Source organism: Macaca mulatta, chromosome 8 (genome assembly GCF_049350105.2).
Source record: "Macaca mulatta isolate MMU2019108-1 chromosome 8, T2T-MMU8v2.0, whole genome shotgun sequence".
Taxonomy (NCBI): Eukaryota; Metazoa; Chordata; class Mammalia; order Primates; family Cercopithecidae; genus Macaca; species Macaca mulatta.
Genome location: NC_133413.1, coordinates 3987977 through 4012644, shown reverse-complemented (window position 1 = coordinate 4012644; position 24668 = coordinate 3987977). Strand labels below are relative to the sequence as shown.

The window sequence follows — 24668 nt, the reverse complement described above, 5'->3', positions numbered from 1 at the left end:
TGTCCTTTAGACATGTGGTCACCAAGCCAGGCATGGTGGCTTACGCTTGTAATCCAAGCACTTTGGGAGGCTGTGGTGAGTGGATTGCTTGAGCCCAGAAGTTCAAGACCAGCCTGGGCAACATGGCAAAACCTCATCTCTATAAAAACTACAAAATTAGCCAGGCACGGTGGCCTCACCTGTAGTCCTAGCTACTCAGGAGGCTGAGGTGGGACAATCACTTGAGCCCAGGAGGCTGAGGCTACAGACAGCTATGATTGCACCACTGCACTCTAGCCTAGGAGACAGAGCAAGACCATGTCAAGAGAAAAGAAAAGAAAAGAAAAAAAAGGAAGACAAGAAAGAAAGAGAAGGAAAGAAAGAAAGAAAGCAAGCAAGCAAGCAAGCAAGCAAGAAAGAAAGAAAGAAAGAGAAAGAAAAGAAAGAAAGAAAAGAAGAGGAGGAGGAGTACGAGGAGGAGGAGAGGGAAGAGGAAAGGAGAGGAGAAGAGAGGAGAGGAGAGGCAAAAAACAAACAGACAAAAAAGGAAATGAGGTCACCTGGGTACGTGCCACGCAGCTCCCAGATGGGTTCAAGAAAAGCTATCATTTTATAGTTTAGTATTTTTACATTGTTGAAGTAGGAGGGATGTTTTATTTTGCAGATTTCTACATCCCAAGTGGATGGGATTTTTACATTGTTCTAATTCACAGGGTTTTACAATTTAAGGATTTGAAAACTTCTCTAGTAGATTTTAAAATCACTCTAGAAATTTTAAGGGTCTTAGGGGTTTGAAAATTGCCCTAGTTCAAGGATAGTTATACGAATACTAAAATATTTTTTAGGTTAACTGTGAAGAAGCTTTTCTTGAATGCTCATTTTAAAATGAAATCTATCTATCTGTCTCCCACATAACTTTAACATAGTGATGGATTTCATCATAACTGTGAAAACATTCAGAGATGTTCACAGATAAATTACAGAATTAAATTTAATGTGTATTCTCATTAAAGATTAATTATTAGCAGAATGGTTCCCTCTAATTAAGGATTGCTTTCCATTTAGAGATTGCTTACAATAGAAACTATTTTGTTTTAATATATAATAATGCTTGTTTAATCAGATTTTTCACTTTTAGGCCTTTTTACTAAATTTGACTATGATTATGATTCAGCTTATAGGTATTTCTGTCTTTCCAAGTTATTTCTAATTTAGCTTACTTCTAACAAGACAGTGAAACATTAAATACCTCATCTAATGACATCTATCCAAAATTAATATTATAAACCTAATCGGTGTGTTTGAACTCAAGCAAAAGACTGCTGCAGTTATCCTAGCTTCTTTAGCGTTAATTTATGCCACTGAATCAAAATAGCTCCAAAGTAATTCTATCTATGTAAGCTTTTTATTTCACTGCCTTTCTTAAAAGGTTACTTTTTCTCCTAATTCACATTCATTACTAGGAAACCCAGTGAAGTTAACAAAATATGTTTAGAATCCATAAGATATAATACTAAGATATCCTGCAAAGCAAATTTAAGTTGCTCTTTCTTAAATAGTAGCCCAGCAGTAGACATGGTCCAATGTGGAAGCCATACTCCCACGTCTAAAGCTCTGCTCTCAGATGCAGAACCCTATGCAGAGGGAACAGGGCCTTAAACATGAAAGCCATGGCAAAGGCAACCTCAGGAAGGAATGGAGGGAGGGAGGAAAAAAAGAAAAGAAAATAAAAAAGAAAAGAAAAAAAAGAAAGAAAGAAAGAAAGAAGGAAGAAAGGAAGGAAAGAAGGAAGGAAGGAAGGAAAGGAAGGGAGAAAAAATGGAAAGGAAGGAAGGAAGGAAAAAAAGGAAGGCAGGCAGGCAAGGAAGGCAGGCAGGAAGGGAGAAAAGGAAGAAAGGAAGGAAAGAAAGGAGGGAGGGAAGGAAGGAGGGAGAGATGGAGGGAGGGAGAGAGGGATGAAAGAAAGGAAAGAAGGAAGTAGAAGTAGAAAATCCTGATAGAAAAATTGCAGTATCATATTTACAATATATTCTGAATAAGGTAGGAGTTTGAATCAGTGATTTGTGGTTATGAGGAAAGAAGAGATAATTGAAAGAAAACAAATATAACAACTCTTTCATTATTTGAATTGATGCTATTTCTTTACCAGGTAGGAGTAAAACTGAGACATTGTTTCTACATTTTTAGTATAGGTGAAAGTTCAAAGTATTACTTCTCTTTAGTCAAATGATTTTTATCATTATAATCTAAACATAAATATTTTGCTATTATACCTGTTTTGATTCAGACTTTTATATTTTGCAATTATTAACGTATGTAGATAATTTTGTGATATAGTACTACTATTTCAAAGGCACCGAGTTCAAAACTTATTATACATGATTAAGTCATTCATGTATGTTTTTATATAATTGGTAGTTAGATATATAGTGAAAAAATATGTCATGAGTGAATAAAATTTCACTCAAAAATACATAGTTAAACATGTAAAAAAAATAAATATATCTAGATTTTTTAAAGTAGTAAGGTGCCTTCTTTTTAAGTATTTGATGCAACATTAAAAAGTGTGTGCAATAAAAAAAAAAATATTTAACAGAAAAATTTTTAAAGGCAGCCAAACCAAAGAAAAAGATGTAAATATATTAGACACCTAGATTTTTAAAATAACTATTATTAGGCTTTACATTTAGCTTTAAATGTTCTGACAATAAAATCATAAAAGGAAATAGTATGTACTTATATAATTATCTTTTTGAAAAGAAAACACAGTAATTAAGAGAGAGAACCTCTTTCTTAGTTCTGTATTCTAAAAGGTACTTGTTGTTTATGAGAATATAGTCTTTTAAAAATTTTTCTAGAAAATATAGAAGTGATCTTTATGTCTCAATTTTTATTGTTTGTTTTTTGAGACAGAATCTCACTCTGTGGCCCAGGCTGGAGGGCAGTGGCATGATCTCAGCTCACTGCAGCCTCAACCTCTTGGGCTTAAGCAATCCTCTCACCTCAGCCTCTGGAATAGCTGGGACGGAAACTGAATGCCACCACACTCAGCTCATTTTTTGTATTCTTAATAGAGACAGGGTTTTACCATGTTGCCCAGGCTAGTCACAAGTTCCTGAGCTTAAGCCATCTTCCTACCTCAGCCTCTCAAAGTGCTGGGATCACAGGCTTAAGCCACTGTGCCCAGACTCTGTCTCAATTTTTGATATAATGTTGGGAACATAATATAATTAACTGAATTAATTTCTGCAGGTGACTATGCTGATGATTAAATTGGTCAATAGAATATTACTGTGAAGTCATGCTTCTTATGAATGTGCCATTAAAATACTTCCTTAATTCTTGTTTTTAGTGATTAAGTATGAGCTACATTTCATTTCCTCATCTCAACACAGGTACCTAGAAGGAAGTATCTAAATGAGGATTAAAATTCTGGAAAATGCCTATGTCCTTTGAAATAAAACATACTAAACATTTTTAGCAGGACGTTGCCATAATTGAATGTAGATAACTTGGATTAGCTCCCTATAATTACAATAATCCTTATAAGCACATTCAAATTATTAATACATGCTTTCATGGCACTTAAATATTACATTAACACTACTGAGGAGAGTTCTCAATTTGAATTTTGGTGGGCATGAGTAACATCACAGGAAATGCGAGATACGGAGAAAGCAGAACTCCGATATAGCAAGTGTGTTTACAGAGATTTCATTCTGTGCACTCAGAGACAAGAGCTTACTATCTCCAACAGAGGAAGCACCGTATAAACTAGCATTCACCCCATAGTGTAATGAAATAATCTTCTTAATTGCCTCATGTTAAGACACTTACTGCATTCCAGAAGATCTTTTTCCACATATGCATTTCAAACAAGTTTCCTAAGACCCACCTTCAGCTTCACAGTTTGGCCACAAAGAATGCATTCTTGTGTCCTATTAAAATTGCTTTTATTAACATCGATCAATGATTATTCGTGTCTCTCTCATCCCTACTGTTCTCAGTGCACCAAGGACCATGGAAGTATCTAAAACAACGTAAATTCTGGCTTCTGTCTTACATCACAGAGATTTCCAGAGCCTCTTCTGGGAATGTAAAGTCACTTCTACAATATTATTTTAGGCATTCAATATTTATTTGTGTGTTGACTGTAACACAAAAAACTAATAACAGATGAAAACTTTACTTCTACTGGTGATATTTTGGCCTTTTAACAATTACTCAATGTAAGGGACAGGTCCAAAATAAATTACCTATTGTGGGATCTGGCCAGCAGCCCACAATGCAACGGGGCTCTCTCTTAGTTCCCAGGCAGATCGGCAGGTCGAGAAATAATAGAAACACACAAGATAGTGAAAGCTGGGTCCAGGAGGGTCACCGCCTTCTGGTCCCACGGTGCCGCCCATGCACTGGATATACCAACATTTATTATTAAGTTTAGTGAGGGCGGGGGTAGGTTAGTGGGGGATTTAGGGTCATTTGATTATGAGGTGAGATGGTCACATGAGGATGAAGTAATTCTTTAACATAACATCTGTATGCAGAAGCACAGTATACAGAGATAAGAATTTACAATATAGTGTGTGCATCAGTAATTTCTAACAGAGCCTTAAAACAGAAACACAGTCTTTCCATAACCTATGATTAGCAAGATATTAATCAGCAGTAACAGTTGCAGCAAAAGCTGGTCACAAACAATCCTTAGAAACAGTACGTGAAGCTAGACAACCAGTTACACCAGAAATTCTCAGAAGGGAGTATTCCTTAACCTAAAGAGGCCTAGAAGAGCCGTGGCAACAGAGGGCATTTATAGCCCTATCTTATCCATATGGACAGGCGCCCCTCATGCGTCCGTTTATAGGCTCTCCACAAGGGTCACATTCCATTCCTAGAGCTATGAACATCTGCTTTTCTGGGATAGGAATCTTGGTGATGTGAAACCTCCCTGACTGCACGTCCGTTCATAGGCTCTCTGCAGGGGGGAAGTACATCACGCACTGTTGGCTCATTCTGGCAGTCCAACCTGGCATTGTCTTTACACAATCCTGCATGCAATTTTGTATTTACAATAATCAGGAGCATTTCATCTTTTATTCCATAGCAATAGTTTCAGGGGGTCTCCCTACAATTACCTAATCACATGGTGCTTCAGTTGACGTCCTTCCTAAATAAAGTGATTGAAATAAAGTTGTCCTTGACAAGTCTTTGGAGTTTCCATTGTAATGTATTTGACAAGGCAGGGGCAGGGGGGGGCTTATCCTACAATCACTTCTCGGGACAGCCACTTACGATTCCCTCAATTATTTAAGAGGTAGATCCTATGAGTAACGTCATGCACTTACAAGCTGAACTCCTGGTTAATGCTTCAGAAAATCATCAATCATGAAACAAATTTTGCTGCTTCTCACTCCACTGCTGTTTTAGAATGTTACCCATGTGGGAAAGGGTTTCATTGGAAATTGACAACTGCCATTGGGTGCATCTGCCCTTGTGCCTCATGGGAGATGATGTTTGGTTTGTTTTTCGTTAGGAATGACCTTCGCAGAGCGCATGTGGGCCTTCCTCACAACTCCCCTGAGGGTGATTCTTTCTCCATTCCCCTTCCCTGCCCCGCTTAAGTGTCCTGTAGGTTCCCTACGTGCACCACCGATTACACACACTCCACTCATATGTCCCGCTCTGCCCTCTTGACTCTGTAAGTAGAGTCACAACCAGACAACAAGATCAATGTGGTCTCTGCTAATGTCAAATTTACATTCTTGAGGTGGGGGCACAATTAGAAAGAAAATACCTAAATCTGGTTGTAGGTTATAAGCACCTTGAAGCAAATTGGCAGGGTTCTGAGGTGCAGATGACAGCAGAACCTCAGATTAAAAGTATCCCTGGAAAGAAAATGAGCAGTAGTCAGCCATAAAAACACTTAGGAAAAAAAACGCTGTAATTGAAATAAAATATCAATACAGAGACCCCAGGTGGAAAAGAACCTAGCACATTTGTGAAACAAAACAAACAAACCAGGAAGGGCTGTGAGCAATCAGAAAAGGAAGAAAATGAAGAAAAGGAAAGAAACGAGGTTGAAAAAGGGGGGCAAGAGCCACAGTGCGCAGTACGTTGTAGCCCAGGATTTATTCTAAGAGTAATTGGAAGTCATTGACTCTACATAGTTCTGAGACAGGCAAGGACTCGATTTACTGCATAAGGCAACTCTTAGGATTTTGTAGATCCTTAAGTTTTTGAGTAAGTTTACTTTCATTAAATATGATATCATTTAGTTAGGTATAGCCTTTGGGAACAGAAGCATGCTACAGAAAGGAAAACTGTTGAGTCACAGTGGGTTTCTGAGCCCAAATATAGAGACATTGGATGCAAAATATTTAGCAAGTATTAAACTGGCATTATCTGAGCACACATATATCCTCTCTTCCCAAATAATAGGTCAATCTAAAAGGATGATACTAGAGAGAAGATATTTCAATAGAGACCTAGATACAGAAGTATATTGTCTCATTGACAAGTGGTGCTCACTTGAAAATTATGATTATTCTGTTTTTTAAAATCATTCCTTTGGTTTCAGGATATTTTTACTAGCTTTAGAATTCATGATGTTATTCTACCAAATTTATCTCTTGGATGTTAAAACTTGAAAGAATTCTCTATTCTACTGCAGGTCTTGCAAATTTTTCATGGTAAGTAACCATGGTAAGGGAATAAAGACTCTAGAAATGGAATAAGTAATGACTAGTGGCTCTGTGACTTAGCCAACCACCAGCTAATCATTTATGAAAACTTCAGTCACGTCATACTTTTGATCAAGACTGTAGACACAGGGGAGTGGACTTTAGACATGTAAGTGGTATTGAGGTGGTTGGTGAGTAAAGTTTTGAGTGTTAAAAAGTGAAACAGTATTTGAAGTGGAAATCAGGCTGGGATGTTTGGAGTCCCTCCACTCTCCTTCGCCAGGTTGTCGATTCTTTACGTCCTGTTGAATAAGTAAAAATGAAGTAAAAACTTTCTTTCCCAGAGGGCTTCGATCACAGTTCACCAGGAAGTCATGCGATACTTTATAAGAGATCTGTAATTGGCATTTAAGCCTTTTAAAAACTACCTTGTTAGGGCACTTGTTTATTTCTCATCTTAAAATATCTGTTCCCCCAAATCTTGTCATTCTCATGAACTGTAGTCATAAATTTCAAGTGATCTTTCTGTCCTTAACATTTTTCAACACAACACCAAGCTCAGATTTATTCCAAAATGACACTTTGATCAGATCATTAAGTATATCCTGCTAAAAATCCTTCCGTGGTTCAACATTGTGTACCCTCTTTATTCTGACATGTCTAACTCGTGTGGCAACTAGTTCATCACCCAAGTGTGTTGACTCGTTTGTTTTCATGTCATTTAATTATTAGGTAATAACATCCAATCAGTGGGAAAATGCTTTAAAGAAATCAGGGATAGATTCTGTGATCATATCTTGTTTTCGATAGTCCATTTTAAAGAAAAACTTACATAGTTCACTATTTTAATGTGTGAACAATTTTTGATCTTCACGTATTTATGAACTGCTTTGTATTTCCTTTAGTTGTGCATGATGCATGAATTCATTGAAAATTAAATTCACCATGGCCATTCAAGATCTTGGAGACAGTCACCAATCTTTAGGAGCTCAAGTTAAAGTGTGAGAGAGCTGTAAACAAAAGACTTAAAATGCAGTACAGTCTGTGCTATGGGAGGGTAAAACACAAATTAGAGGTGCTGTTAGAAATAAAGCTCAGACCAGGTGAAGAGGCTCATGCCTGTAATCCCAGTACTTTGGGAGGCCAAGGTGGGCAGATCACCACGTCAGGAGATCGAGACCATCCTGGCCAACACGGTGAAACCCTGTCTCTACTAAAAATATAAAAAAATTATCCGGGTGCGGTGGCAGCGCCTGTAGTCCCAGCTACTCGGGAGGCTGAGGCAGGAGAATGGCGTGAACCCAGCAGGCGGAGCTTGCAGTGAGCTGAAATAGCGCCACTCACTCCAGCCTGGGCGACAGAGCGAGACTCCGTCTCAAAAACAACAACAACAACAACAAAAAACGAGCAATCAAACAAAGGATTTCTCAGCAAAGCACATTTACTTTTGCACAGGAGGCTGTTTCTAGCAGGCTGGCTGCCACGAGAACACCCCAAACAAAGGAGAATAGAAACTTTTATTCTTAACGCAACTCCTGCACCTGTCCTTTCCCCATTGGCTAGGGTCGGACCGCACAATTTAAGCTGGACTCAACTGGCTAAAGATTTAAACTTTCTTAGATGAGGTGGGCGTGTGATGGGAGAGGAGGAAGGGGTCATCCACAGATGACTAGAGAGCCAGTCCATTCTCAAATAAGGAAAGGCATGTGAGCTGGGGCTGTGACATGTCTGGGCATGTAGCGAAACCAGAAAGAAGAAAAGGAGAAGAAAGTGGGGGGTACTTGGAATTAGAGAATAAGAAGCTGAGCAGGCTGTTTGAAAAGAAACTGTGCCATATCTCACAGGTGACTTGTTCAAACTTGTGCTATATTTCTAGCTCTAGACTCAGTGGGCTGCCCAGTCCTTTTCACTGTGATAAAAATATAAATAACATGACATTGTGTTAGCTATTGTTAAGTGTACAATTCAGTAGTTTTCAGTATACACACTTTGTTTTGTAGCCAATCTCTACAATGTTCACATCTGGCAAAACTCTGCACTCATTAAACACTAATTCTGTCTATCTGCTACCCCTAGCCCTAGGCAATCACATTTCCACTTTTTTTTCTATGATTTTGACTACTAGAGATAGTTGATATGAGTGGAATCATACAATATTTGTCTTTTTTGTGACTGGCTTATTTCACTTAGCAGCAGAATGTAGACTTTTCACCCCATTGTTTTCTTTTTCACGTTTGACGTAGTCACGTTTGTATATTTTTGCTTTTGTTGCCTGTAACTGTGGTCTCATATCAAAAAATCATTGCCAAATCCAAAATCCTGAAACTTTTCTCCTGTAGTTTCTCCTAGCATGTCAACTTGGCTGTACTGTTTGGGGTGGAGTCCGTAATTCACTGAGACTCATGATTCCTATCCATGTGTAATAGACAGGCTATGTCATTTCCTGGTTTATGACCTTGAATACATTACTCACCATCTGCCCATGAATGAGGACACTGATCAAGGTTGTTGGTGGGTGGTGCGCAGACCAAAATAGTCCTGTGACCAGAGAAATTTTGCAAACCATGTATTAAATAAACTTGATGAGAGTTCATCACTGCAGAGTTTCTCTGCACCAGTAAAATGCTAATATAATTTGTGAACCCCTGAGAGAGAGAGAGAACGTTTTACTTGCCCCAAAGGTATTTTGTCACTTCCCTTGACACCAGATACGCACTCCTTTATGCTTTGAAGAGACTGTAGGATGTAACAAGTGGAAATAATAGAAATAGCTTTTATGGTAGATGTCAAAGCTGCCAACAGTTTACAGATGAGACAAAATCTTTTTACCTCTACAAACAATCTAAACTTCCCAGATGATAAATTAAACAGTAGTTTATTTTCTTTCTTAAGGTACTATGTTATTAATGGCGTTTTCTGTATGGATTTTGTGTGTGTGTGATGAAGACTTACTGACTCCTTACACACTGTGGCGTAGAAGTCTGGGTGCAGAGGTACACATTTATAGTTGTCTATAATCATGGCATTTGACATTTACTTCATCCATTGTCAGGCTCACATGATATCTTCTTGGGTGACTTGGTTTCTTTCTTCACCCATGTTCCAGCATATTATCTCAACTTTAATGCAATTTTTCAAATTAAGAGTTTATAAAAATAATCATCAGCACCTCTGTGTTAGGGTGTACCTTACCTACGTGCATCTAGACAAAGAGGAATTTTCATCTGCGTGTTGTGTACCAGAGAATAATTATTTAGTTAATTACGATAAACACTATAGCCTATAAGTTGTTTTCTTTTCAAAATTGGAGAATAACCACTTATGTTCCACATAGTGTTCGTGGTCTACCTGGGTGTTGAATACTCAGGTATCTGTACGTGCCTGTATTTTGATTTTTTGACCCTGTTTCATGCTACTCCTCTATTAATCTCTTCACTTGGGTCTGCTTCCCTCACTCTCTGTTTATCAACTTTTTTGTTTTGAGCTCTCTAGTCTGTCTGAAATATCTTTTTTTTTTTTTTCTAATTGTGATGTTTGAAAACTTTACACTCTACCAGTCATGCAAAATTGAGAAAAATTGCCCAAGGTCATTTCAGTTTGTAATATCTACAAAAGTCCCATTTGTCCTGTTCTAAGTATTTGATTAAAATTGCATGTTTATCATGTGTTCTAAAATCATTTTCATTTGGAAGATTTAAGCAAACTCTTCTCAGAATTTTACCTGATGGATTTAGAAAAATGGCTACAATAAATTCCAGGGACCTGATGAGGCTTATTGTTATATTCTGATTCTTAATGCTCACATTTTATGATCAGTGGCAGGTGAAGCCATTAAACTATTTTTGGTCAAATTAGGACACTCATCTTCTTAATGGCTGTGTTTTATATTCTTTGCTTTCATAGGCTATATTCATGGGGTTTAAAAACTTCTTTTGCTACATTCTACATCTAATTGCAACTTTACTTAGAAGCATATTTGTAAATGTCCAAATTTTAACATTGGAATTGAACACAAAATGTATCCATGGATAATATTATATAAAACACTACAGTACATAAGACTTACCTCCTTTCCCATTGCCTGTGCTTTGTTCTTTTTTGTTTAAGCGTTTCTAAATGTTTAGATTGCACGAGAATTACCTTTATGTTGTCTTCACATTTAATCAGGGGACCTGGGAATCCAGAGTTATATATTAGGTTGGCACAAAAATAATTGTAGCTTTTGCCATTAAAAGTGATAGGCAACCTAATAGTTTGTGAACCACCTTCCCCTTCCCTCCCCGCCCGCCCCCCGCCCCCCGCCCCCCAAGGTGGAGTCTTGCTCTGCCACCCAGGCTGGAGTGCAGTGGTGCGATCTCGGCTCACTCCAACCTCCACCTCCTGGGTTTAAGCAATTCTCCTGCCTCAGCCTCCCGAGTAGCTGGGATTACATGCACGCGCCACCACGCCTGGCTAATTTTTGTAATCTTAGTAGAGATGGGATTTCACCATGTTGGCCAGGCTGCTCTGGAATTTTTGACTTTGTGATCCACCTGCGTTGGCCTCCCAAAATGCTGGGATTACAGACATGAGCCACCGTGCCCGGCTCTGTGAACCACCTTTTAAAGAAACATTGCCTTTTCCCATATGATATATTATCATTTATGGTATAAAGCATATGTATGCTATGATTTGAAAGAAGTAGAAATTATTTCTCTTGAAAATTTTGCTAAACAATATGACAGCTTACTTTTTCCCAGATATCTCTGCTTCTGGAAAATTAATCTAGAATTTTCCTATCATAGTTATGTTTTATGACTTCTTTCTAGTCTGCCTTAAGGATAATTCTTTTTATTTGTATATGTCTTACTAGATACCTATCTTTTGTGTCTAAATAAATAGCTTATAAATGTGTATTTCTATAGGTTTGCCCATTATTTATATGATACTGCTACCTCTGGCTTGACAATGTGAGAGATCAGTTTCAATCAGTGTAAACATCTTTCTTCTAAAATGCTTCAGGAAAGGGAGACTTGTTGATTAGCATTCTCTTTTTATTTTTATTTTTTATTTTATTTTTTTGAGATGGAGTCTCACTCTGTTGCCCAGGCTGGAGTGCAGTGGTGCGACCTTGGCTCACTGCAACCTCTGCTTCCCGGGTTCGAGTGATTCTCCTGCCTCAGCCTCCCAAGTAGGTGGGATTACAGGCGCACACCACCACACCCAGGTACTTTTTGCATTTTTAGTAGAGACGGGGTTTCAGGGCCATGTTGGTCAGTCTGGTCTTGAACACCTGACCTCAGGTGATCTGCCTGCCTCGGCCTCCCAAAGTGCCGGGATTACAGGCATGAGCTACCATGCCCGGTCTAACAAAGATGATATGATAAGAAGTATCATACATAATTCTTTTTTAAATTCTTTTTTAAAAAACTACATAATTCTTTTTAAAAATCTTTTTAGATTTTTAAAAAGAATTATGTATACATGTATGGACTCAAGCTTACCTTCCATACAGTTCATATTTATTACGAAGCACCACCCTGCCTACTTTCTATCATATCATCTTTGTTTCACATTTTGACTAATACAGGGAATAAATATAAACAGTCTAATTTTTTTCTGTACCAAAAATTCATCAGTAGACGATCTTCTGTCCCCTAAAGGTCAGAAGGTTCACAACCTTGTCTTCTATGTTACTGTCTACATTCCCCCACCTCCTTTCTGGTTTTTCTGTTTTGGATCCATTCTGTAGTTGGTTGATTTCTCTCAAAAGCTTTCACCCCATCCCTAAAAAGCTCAGGCTCTCCTGTGCTCCACTCTTGCCCTATTTTAACATCCCCACCTCTGCCTGTCTGTCAAGCCCAGCTGTTTTCTGCCCCTGCATCTGACACACCTTTACCGACATAAAAATGTCTGCAGTGTTTTCCCCTGATCCATGACAAAAAAATATTGTTCTCTCAGCACTTTGGGGAGGCCGAGGTGGGCAGATCACCAGGTCAGGAGATCAAGACCATCCTGGCTAACATGGTGAAACCCCGTCTGTACTAAAAATACAAAAAAAAAATTATCTGGGTGTGGTGGCGGGTACCTGTAGTCCCAGCTACTTGGGAGGGTGAGGCAGGAGAATGGCGGGAACCCAGGAGGCGGAGGTTGCAGTGAGCCGAGATTGCACCACTGCACTCCAGCCTGGGCGGCAGAGCAAGACTCCATCTCAAAAATAAATAAAAAAATTAAAAAACACTGTTCTCACGGTGACTTGAATTACTCCTAGTTGCAGGCTAATTAGTGCATCTTTATGAGCGAAATGCAGCGTATGGAAAATACTTGGGCTCTGATCATATCAATCACTTACACACTTTGTCACTCCGTTTCTGGATGGATATAATAGCAGCTTTAAATACTATTGCTAAAAAATATTCTTACACATACCAGGTATTTATCTCTTTGCACTCTTAGCTTCTAACGTATACTGGATGTATAGTGACACTGGTGAAGGGAGAAGAAAAGATGTTTTTTTTTAACATTTCAAATATTGTACTCTGCATAGAACTGCTTCCTGAGTCTGGCCATATTAAACACTGGTCAAAATGGTATTTTTTGTGTTTTTATTTTATTCATTTATTTATAATTATAAATATAAATCCTGAATGGCCAGATATAAATGCAAATTTTTTTTTCCAGAGGATCAATTGAATAGAATTCAAGAAAGGAAAAAATGACAATAAATCAATACATAATAACTGCATATAAATCAACATATAATAAATAAAAACACATCATATAGGTAAAACATGCAAGTTTAGTAACTGGACTTTAATATGAATTGTAATGTTTCACTTTTCATTTCAAAATATTTTTTCTTTATATTTGGAACCTGTTTCCATAATCGATATTCTTCCTTCTGTGTCACACCTGGTGTGTCCTTGAAGTATCTCAGAATGATGATGACTTAGTATCACCCTAAAGTAGATTTTTAGTATTCTCTACTGTAGTTAGAAATATAGTTAGTATTTTAAGTACACATTTTTTCAGGGGGAAATAAAAAACTCAGAGAAGAATGGTAGATGACCTTGCTAATATGTGGTAGCAAAGAAAGGATGGGATTCAAATATAGTAATCTATATTCTAAAGTTAAAACAAAAGATTTTAGACTTACATTAGTAAAACAAGTTAAAGGCCTACGTGATTTTAGATATTTTTTCATATTTAGCAGTTTTATCTTCTATGTAAAGCCCCAATGGCTTAAAAATCTGTGGTAGGAATAAAATACATTACTGCTTAATGCTTATGGTATTTTATACTTTTAAAAATACAGCCATTTAAGGAAAAATCTATTTCAACTTAGTAAAAGTTCATGGCACTCCTCATACCTACTCATTCCATACAGAATCAATGGGTTCTGTGGCTTGACATTTCTCATCTAGTTTATGTACCAGTGCTTTCCCTTCTGACCTGAATTCCATAGCATGGGATTCTCAAATGAACAATCCCAGTACTGTAAAATGAAGACACTTCTCTATCTCCATTTCACGCTCTCAGATTTGGAGAAACACTCAGCAAGCTGGAGAAGGATTTGGAATGGTGTTGCCTCCAACTCAGCAGGTCTGGGGTCACCACTGATGGACGTATCTCTTATAGGCTCCAACATCAAGGCAGTAGAGGAAATGCACTGTTAACTCACCACGCACGAGATATCAGGTTCATATACACGGACACACCAGCCTGTGCAAGTCTGCAGCCAGGAGGACTTCACTTTGCCTTTTGTTTAATATTAGACACAAGGAGCCTGTCTATGAGGGTCTGGTGGGGATTGGAGTTAGTATAATGCGTCTGGCACGGTGACAGCCATGCAGGGATGACCCAGGATTTCCCTTGGCCTTGGTGCTGACTCTGTAGCTATGACCCAGAGCTGCTTCCTGAGTGGACACTGCGTGAGTCACACTGGGTCTCGTGCTTGGTGGTCGCTGGTTTTGAAGTTCTTAATCACTTCATCTTTGCACTTGTGCTGCTTTTTTCTTTCTTTCTTTTTTTTTTTCCTGAAAGTGAAGTCTGGTGAGACACGGAGCAGGCATGGAGCAGAGAAAACTGACTGGCCTAAGGGCAGAGCCCTGCGTGGCGACCAGCCCCATGGGCAGTGCAGGCAGCTGCGTCCTCGCTGTGCCTGGGGACCACTAGCATGTGGCTGCCCCTGCGTGGACCTGTTCTCCTGCTGGTTTTTGTTGGTTTTTTTTTTTTGCTTCTGATTAACTAAAGTCCTACTCACCTCCTCCACCCCAGCTTCCTTTCTGAGAGTCTGAGTCAATTAAGTAATCTGATAAGTTCACTCCTGTTGGTGTGAAGTACAAGAACTCAAATATGAATCCAAGGCCACATAAAGAATGTGTAGCCGGCCTACCTAGAGAAGCCCTTCTCCACTATTTCTTCATGATATGTTAGAATAATGGAATAAATTATTCATTCGTATTCAACAAGTCCTTAGCACCATTTCAAATGCATTTTTAAATTAAATGAATTAATATATCCATCAACATCCAGTGCTGTACACTTTAGATCCTCAGAACTTGCTCATCTCATAATGGAAAGTTTGTACCTTTTGATAAACCGAAATCAATTTTTGATTCTACAAAATACAATGTCTGCATATCTTGTTTATTCTTATGATAAGGATTTACACAGAGCGGTTTCAGTGTTTTAGAGTTAGTTTATGTGATACTTTAAGCTGAGTTCCAATACTATATGATGCCTTTAAAAAATCTGTGAGTGTCTTAATTGAATGCAATTCATCTAGGAAAGTGCAGGATTACAGCTTTAGGTTCTGTAAATATTGTTTCTGTTTAATGAAGAACAGACTGTTCATGAGATCCTTTTTGTTATCTTTAAGAGAAAGAGAGAGAGAGATTGAATATAAAATATTTTTTCTCATTTTTTTTTGTAGAAGAACAGAATTCCCAGATTCACCTATAAGTTTTTATATATATATATATATAAAGACTGCTAAGTATGCTTGAAAAACAAAAGTAAGAGGATGATATCTTGGAGTTTTACATACCATAAAAACACAATTTTTGAAGAGACTTTCTACAATATATATATATTGAAGTTGGGATCTTCTATACTCAATGTGGAAGTAACAAATTTTGTTATTTACATCAAAGCCTTGATTCACTGTGTAATAAAAATGAGATAATTTAATTTTTAAGAATTAACTCATAGCTCTGATTTAAAGGTACTCAAAGTCTTCTTGGTAGAATAACAAGAGAAAGAATTAAAGTCTTTGTTCATTTCCACAGGAGAGCAATAGAAGGAAACTTTGGTTATTCAAACGGTAAGAATGTTGTTTACATCATATAACTTCTAGCATTTTTCTTTGCATTTCTAGCTGTCGGTCTCGCTGCATGCCAAGAACCAGCCCTCCCCAGCAACAGCATCAAAATCGGAGATCGGTACATGGTGAACGACGTGCTCTCCTTCCAGTGCGAGCCCGGGTACACCCTGCAGGTATCCTTCTTCTCGGTGCTCAGGATTAACACACACGGTCATCTTTGTGCAGCTCTCTTAAAGCCAAAGCCCTCACTTTGTACCCAGAAAGTGGATTTGGTTTTCCTCACTTAGCTTGTGAATCATACTATTCATATTAAATCATGCATGTTGGTCATCTTCATCACCGTTTGGAACCAGCTTTTAAGTGATAAAGGACTCTTTCAAAGCTAAGCATTCAATTTTTCACAATTATTTTATTTCACAATGTATGTGTTCCCAATAACTATGCACAGAGCATTCTAGGGACAAAGTATCAACACCATCTCTTTGAAAGTCCTCTCCTGGCAGCCAGCAACTGAATCTGCTTCTGAATGTGCGTGTCCTACTCAGCACACTGTTCTCATCATTCAGTATAAGTCATCATTAATGCCCACTTTGGGCTAGGTAGATAAGGCATCAGAATATTTTATTTTGATAAATTAGATTTGATAAATTAGATTGATAAACTTATTTGATTAAATAAGTTTTAAAAACTATCAAGTAGAAGTTTTTAAATGAACTTTTACTATCGTCTATATAAAGAGATTTTGTTTGTTTGTTTGAGAGGGAGTCTCGCTCTGTTGCCGAGGCTGGAGTGCAGTGACATGATCTCGATCTTGGCTCACTACAACCTTTGCCTCCCAGGTTCAAACTATTCTCCTGCCTCAGCCTCCCAAGTAGCTGGAATTATAGGCACCTGCCACCACACCTGGCTAATTTTTGTAGTTTTAGTAGAGATGGGGGTTTCACCATGTTGGCCAAGCTGGTCTTGAACTCCTGACCTCAGGTGATCCACCTGCCTTGGCCTCCCAAAGTGCTGGGATTACAGGTGTGAGCCACCATACCCAGCCAACAGTTTTTTATATAAAAGTTTTGATGAATGATTTATAATCTAATATATGGCAAGATTAATCATTTTTCTCTTATTATTTATTATTAATATTCTCTAGTTTAACCATGAGTAATGAGTAAGCCTACTCTCAGAATAGTTTCTATCGCTTGGCATAATTATTATATAATTCTCCCTGCCAGCAATAAAAATTGATAACCAAAACATGTGTATTCTAAAGTCAGGAGACATATGTGTCGATTGACATTCCAGCTCTTCAGTTAATTCAGGTAATCGAATATTTTAGCTGTCTGTTTATAATGACACTGAAACTGATAGGTTTTAAAGGAAAATTGTTCAGCCATGTTCTTATATGCAGACTTGTAACACTACAGCAGTGAAATAACACCATTGTGTGGAATTCAATTTCTGCACATACATTGGGGTAAATATTGTGTAGCACTGAATCAAGTTAAGAGCAAACAGCAGCTGGCAAATACTGAATGCTAAAGGGATGCATTACCAAGTGCTTTATATACAAAATCTCACTACTTTTGATCAACCGTGGGACATGGGTACCATGTGATGTATGCTTTCAGCTTAGAGAAAATATCTGTGAAATAACTGGCACACTTTAGTAAAGGAAAACTATTGTTGATATTATTAGAAACCAATATCAATGTACAAAGCCACCTTCCTAAGAACAAACCTACAACTTACATTATAACACCACCTTGGTGGGTGCCACAATAATTGTTGTAACTCTGCAAAAAGATGGGTAGCAGAACGAGTCTCTGTAGCAGAAACTATAGTGAGTAGGCACTCCTGAAAGTTGAGCTACGTCAATGAGTTTGTAACCAAACACACTCAGGCTATTCAGGCTGAATATTTAAGACACAACATTTCTGATCCACATGATATGGTAGAAAGAATTATCCTAGGCCAGGTGCAGTGGCTCACACCTGTCATCCCAGCACTTTGGGATTCCAGAGTCCAAGGATCACTTGAATCCAGGAGTTTGAGACCAGCCGGGGCAAGACAGCAAGACACCACCTCTACAACAAATACAAAAATGAGCTGGGCATGGGGGCGCATTCCTGTAGTCACAGTTACTTGGGAGGCTGAGGTGGAAGGATCACTTGAAACAGGAGGCGGAGGTTGCGGTGAGCTGAGCTTGCACCACTGCACTCCAGCCTGCATGACAGAGCAAGACCCCGTCTCGAAAAAAAAAAAAAAAGAATTATCTTTCATATCCCAAGGGTCTCATTTAGAGGGACACTTCAGTCTATACTGACATGCTGTTTTTGTGCCTTGTTTGGGGCTTGCTTTATAATGGCCTGAAATCAGGTAAATATCATGTTTCCTCTATTCTCCCTCAAATTCCCACACTTTAATATTTGCCCTTGCTCATGGATGTTCATCTTCTTTCTACCCGATGGTGATACTTTGTGTTCTTTTACAAGTGATATTATGATGGCTCTCAGAGAAGAAACTAGAAATAATTCTTTACTAGAGAAATTTCTTATAATGGATTATTGAATATGCTGCTTAGGGACACAGGCCTATGGATGCACTTCTGCACAGTCCAACAGACCGTTTATTAGCTCTGTTTTTCAAGTGCAAACTAAGCTGTGTTTCTTTGCTTTGTTACAAACAATGCCAGGCTTTGAGTTTGCAAGCTGCTGTTTGCCATTCACATGAGCAAAAAAGGATTCTGGATTTTTTTTTTTAATTGCTAACAACTGACAATTTTACTAACACATTAATATATTTGGAACAACAGATGCTTCAATTACATATTAGTCATGAAAAGCATTGTTCCTGGCATAGTTCACACGTGAGTGTCTATAAATATATATGCCTCGCGAGATTCAGGGGCCTGCCGTGACATCACATGCTGAAAGTAAATGCTGAATATTGAATGATGTATGACTTCCATCTTCTCTCAACTTGTTTTCATGGTCTTTTAAAGCATAAAAAAAGAAAATTCCCATTGGGGTAAAACTAGTACATAAATGCACAGGGTTCTCTCTTGTTCTGATTTATTAGAAAACTTGTAGCTAGAATCACTCGTTTGAAATGTTTATACCAAAATCAATAGCAGAATATTACCTAGTTTGGTAATAAATGATCATTTTATTGGTAGTCTCTGATGAAAATTTGTTGAGACTTTTGAACTTTATGTTTGTCCCTATTTCAGAAGGAAATTTATAAGGATAATTTAATGAATCAGAGAATGGGGATACACAGAGTATAAATGCCAGCAGCACAAAATTGCCTGGAGTATCTTCTTTAAAATTAAATATAGTCTTCTTTACTGTAACTACTTTTAAAAATACCAAGAGGTATGAGAAAGTTAGTTTTGTGGCAGATGGATTGAATATGAAATGTTTGAGAGCTTAGGGAATCGGTTTGCCATTGATAACTGCATTAGTGCAAATGCTTGTTTGATGCCTTCCCAGTGTGGCTGGAATTATTTAACATAAAAATTGTTTTTCAATTGCCTCTATGCCAATTGTAGGTGGCAAATGGAAATTTATGAGATAAGCAAACCTGGCTGATAAGGCCACCGAGTCACAATCAGGAAAAAGAATAAAAATAGACCACACACAGAGGTCTCATGGATCACTTCTCTTTTATTGTGAAAGAGATGGTAGCACAAAACATCTTTGAATTTAACCCTCTACTGTTTGATTTTTTTTTTTCCATGAGAAAGATTAGAACAGATTTTTAAAAGTAGAACATAGAAAATTCATATATTTACAGGGTAAAGAGACCCTGAGTAATGAGGGTTAATTTCATTGCAGGCAGGTTGATGTGACATGTGAGGATGTCTAGTGAGAAAATGATGAACGTGAAGTCTCTTTCTGTGATACAGGAAGAACTGACCCAGTGCTTTGCCGAACCCTGGTACTCATGTGACTTGTAACCACAGACACCCACCAAAGCTACCTTTTTTTAGACCAAAAGCTATAAATTCTGCCGAATGAAAAAAACAAAACAAAAAAAAAAAACGCTTGTTTTTCTTGTAAATTTGTTTGAGTTCTCTGTAGATTCTGGATATTAGCCCTTTGTCAGATGAGTAGATTGCAAAAATTTTCTCCCATTCTGTAGGTTGCCTCTTCACTCTGATGGTAGTTTCTTTTGCTGTGCAGAAGCTCTTTAATTAGATCCCATTTGTCAATTTTGGCTTTTGTTGCCATTGCTTTTGGTGTTTTAGACATGAAGTCCTTGCCCATACCTATGTCCTGAATGGTATTGCCTAGGTTTTCTTCTAGGGTTTTTATGGTTTTAGGTCTAACATTTAAGTCTCTAATCCATCTTGAATTAATTTTTGTATAAGATGTAAGGAAGAGATCCAGTTTCAACTTTCTATTTATGGCTAGCCAGTTTTCCCAGCACAATTTATTAAATAAGGAATCCTTTCCCCATTTCTTGTTTTTGTCAGGTTTGTCAAAGATCAGATGATTGTAGATGTGTGGTATTATTTCTGAGGGCTCTGTTCTGTTCCATTGGTCTATATCTCTGTTTTGGTACCAGTACCATGCTGTTTTGGTTACTGTAGCCTTGTAGTATAGTTGGAAGTCAGGTAGCGTGATGCCTTCAGCTTTGTTCTTTTGGCTTAGGATTGTCTTGACAATTCGGGTTCTTTTTTGGTTACATATGAACTTTAGAGTAGTTTTTTTCCAATTCTGTGAAGAAAGTCATTGGTAGCTTAATGGGAATGGCATTGAATCTATATATTATCTTGGGCCGTATGGCCATTTTCACAATATTGATTCTTCCTATCCATGAGCATGGAATGTTTTTCCATTTGTTTGTGTCCTCTTTTATTTCATTGAGCAGTGATTTGTAGTTCTTGAAGAGGTCCTTCACATCCCTTGTAAGTTGGATTCCTAGGTATTTTATTCTCTTTGAAGCAATTGTGAATGGGAGTTCACTCATGATTTGACTCTCTGTTTGTCTGTTATTCCATCATTCTCAGCAAACTATCACGAGAACAGAAAACCAAATACCAGATGTTCTCACTCATAGGTGGGAATTGAACAATGAGAACACTTGAACACAGGAAAGGGAACATCACACACCGGGGCCTGTCATGGGATGGGGGAAGGGGGGAGGGATAGCATTAGGAGACATACCTAATGTAAATGATGAGTTAATGGGTGCAGCACACAAACATGGCATATGTATACATATGTAACGAACCTGCACATTGTGCACATGTACCCTAGAACTTAAAGTATAATAAAAAATTTTTTTAAAAAACACATACTTTGCCCAATTCAATACTCTTCTTTAAGTATCAAGAAAGGAGCTGGGTCGAATTATGGTCTGCTCAAAAGAACATTGCAAGATTTTGTTTTTAATAGAAAGAAACACAGTGAAAATGGATACTTTTCTATGTTGGTTGCAAATGTGACTCACTAATCATCATTAGTAAAAACAGATTTCACAATTTTTGCATTTTAAAATATTTATAATTAAGAAAGGGAAAAGTGCAGATATTCTCAAACACTTAATCCTTCATCGCTCTGATTTTAGTTATATGGATTTTCTTTTGTTTCCTTTTAAACAGGGCCGTTCCCACATTTCCTGTATGCCAGGGACTGTTCGCCGTTGGAACTATCCGTCTCCCCTCTGCATTGGTAAGGATGCACCTTCTGTAACTCTGCTGCTGTGCACACACTAGGAAGAACATGCCTGCTCCACTCTTGGGCGTCAAAGGATGCACTTCTAAATTTCTTAATTTGAAAACATGTGTTATATAATAATAGCACATAATTCAGTAGAGCAGAATGACGAGTGTAACCTGCACCTTCCCCACAGAATGCAGCAACTCCGTCTTCTCAGTGTGTCTGGGTCAGCCCGCATAGACCAGAGACAGGACTGCCTGCTCAAGGCCCTACACCAAAATGGCATTCGTGTCAGAAGGCCAGTTTGTTAATTTGTGGCAAAGAAGGAATGCAGCTGGTCTGAAAATCTGAGTAGTTTTCTGTATAGACCTTTAGCCTCAGAAAAACAAGTTCCCAGAAACAAACTTCAGAATGACAGATTACCCATGGAGAGATGGAGTATTTCATGTTGGAAACAGCCCAGCGACTATCTTGTGGATGAGTTCACGGAGGCACAATCAGCTGACTTCTTTAGGAAAAAGCTTTCCAGACCCGTATTTAATGCCTTGAGACTCGCTAAACTGTTAGCATAGATGATATGATGGGAGCTTAATGATTCCAGGGGCATTGTAGGTGATGATCACAAGTCCCTCAATACAAAGGTTGGTGATGTCAGGGTGACTTTGCTCCCCATCATTCAGGCCCCCAGCTTCACTCATCACCTATTTGTTGTAGCCCAATTCAGAAATCTTTACCTGTAGCTCAAGTGACCATCCAGCTTTGCAGGTACTGTGTCAGCAGGATCATCATTAGTTACTTAACACTCCGTACCCCCAACCCACATACTGATTGGCTTCTCCAAACCTATTGTTGTTATCCTGGATCTGCTTCCTCTGAGAATGCTATTAGCAGTATCCTGCTTTTTTTTTTTTCTTTTTCTTTTTTTTTCCCTAAACAACAAATCTGGGTGTTACCTTAAATTTCTCCCTCACTCCCTAAATCCAAGTGACTTCTCACTTCTGTCACCCCTTCCACCTGAATGTGTCCTCCCCTGCGATTCTTAGCACCAATGCCCCATCTTTAAGATGGCACAGTCCCCTCCTAAATTATCGTCTCCATGGGATCCTAACCTACAGCTCCCGTATTTAACCATACTCCAGCTGTATTGCAGGAAAGAGACAAAAGGAAACATCGGCAGTACCGATCTTGTCTTTATTTAAATTTGCCATGTCTTGTTCATCATACATTTTCTGCCTTTCTTTTGATTTTTTCCAAATATTACATTAAAATTTTTATGGGAGGATTTAGTCACCCTCTCGAATTCTGCAGAGTGTGTCCTCTCCTCAATGCTGTCTGGGCTCCCACCTGCAGGTGCAGTGAGTCATCCCTACCCTGGGCTACCACCACCATGTGCCTGACTTTACTTCCTGCAGAGCTCTAACGATATCGCTCTTTAATTTGCCCTTCTACAATCCCCAAAGGCTTTGGTGACAGAGACATGCACCACTCACCTCTGTACCTTCAGCACGTGGTAGACACTCAAGAATTTCAGTTAAAGAATAGCTAGGGAATGAATATCAGAGAGCAGGGATCATTATAATAGTCACACTTCTGGGGGTGCTGTCTTTATTGTTCCCCACAGTCTTCCAACACTCAAGTATTGCTGGGGGTGTGCTCAGAACCCACTTATCTCCAGACAGTCAGCCTCAAGCATGCCCTACTGCCAAATGGTGTGTCAGGAGAAAGTGGTCAGCTCTATATGGATGAACATTAGCCATTTTAAAGGCCACAAAATAGCCTTCAAGTTGTCCTGTGAGCTATTCACATTCCGTTTTAGAATTCATTTCGACATAGTGTGGCATGGACACCCACAGGGAAAGCCAGGTAATTACTGTCTGTTACACATTCTTCTGACAGCCTAATTTCCCCACATCTCAAATAAATGTAGGTATTCAATGGTTTTTAGTAATACACAATTGAACTGCCTTGCATGGGATGCAGATGAAATTGTGTAGAGGAAAATAAAACTGCACGAAACCTGTAAAACAAACAAAACTTCAGCCTTTATGATAGTCTCATCCAGGAGAGAATGCCTGTTTATGTTATCTTCCCTATATCATATTTGCTTACAAGTGAAAAATATACCTTAGTGGCCAGTGTCTTATTTTTAAAAGCTATTTCTTGGTAAAAATAAATGTCTAGATTAACATGTCAGCTAAAAACAAAGAGCTAGTTGTAGAGACGTTTAAAATCCCAGCCTTGATTTGGAAGGAAAAAATAAAAAAATTTTAAAAAGGAAAAAATTTAAACTGCCTTTGATTCATACAGAACATCAATCTGTCTATTTATTTTTAAATGAAGAGCCTTCCCTTAATGTCAGGAATTGAAATTTTTTAAACTTCACAATGAAATCAATTCTAAGCAGGCATTGAATCATACAATATGCCTTTGCTGTCACTTTGTATTACACAATGGGATTTTTTTTCAAATAATTAACGTATATTTGCAAAATATAATAGGCTTTTCTCTTTTATTTAACATTGTAAATATTAGGACATGTTGAAGTTATGTCAACTTCCGTAATTCTTTACAGGGTATAGAAGTTTTTTCATTGTTTAAAAACTCACACATGACCCATGATAAAGCTCAAAGAACGATTGTAGAGATTGAAAGGTTTTTTGTAGCTGTTACCTTTAGATTACTCCAAACCGGGGAATTTTAGGAGGAGAAGTTCAAGAGAGATAATATTTTACTTATGAGCTCCTGGAAATCCCATGACCTGATTTTGAGAAATACTAGTACTAATGAAGACACTGTATATAAAACCACTTCTCTAGAGGTGAACATATCAAGCAGTGTTCTCAGAGTTTAACCAATATTGACTATGTTGAATATTTGTGACAAGCCCCAGAATGGTCTCGTGGATTTCTAGGGCCCTACAGCTGAGTGAGGTTCTCGTCACAGCAGGTGGCCTGGGACCTCCCTGTCTCACTGCACCACAGAGCTCTTCAGCACCGTGTGTCTGTGTCCTTCAGTAACAATTCTATACATTCTTTCTCCCCCTCC

The 24668-nt window shown here is 38.2% G+C and overlaps 1 protein-coding gene across 1 annotated transcript in view; it reads left to right on the top strand.

Moving 5' to 3' along the window:
* The window catches only part of CSMD1 (CUB and Sushi multiple domains 1), a 2034615-nt gene that overhangs the window by 1800577 nt on the left and 209370 nt on the right, over positions 1-24668 (top strand). Inside the window, exons 38-39 of the mRNA XM_015144705.3 lie at positions 16018-16136; positions 21566-21635. Coding sequence (XP_015000191.3) covers positions 16018-16136; positions 21566-21635 — 189 coding nt within the window. The remainder of the gene's footprint in view (positions 1-16017; positions 16137-21565; positions 21636-24668) is intronic.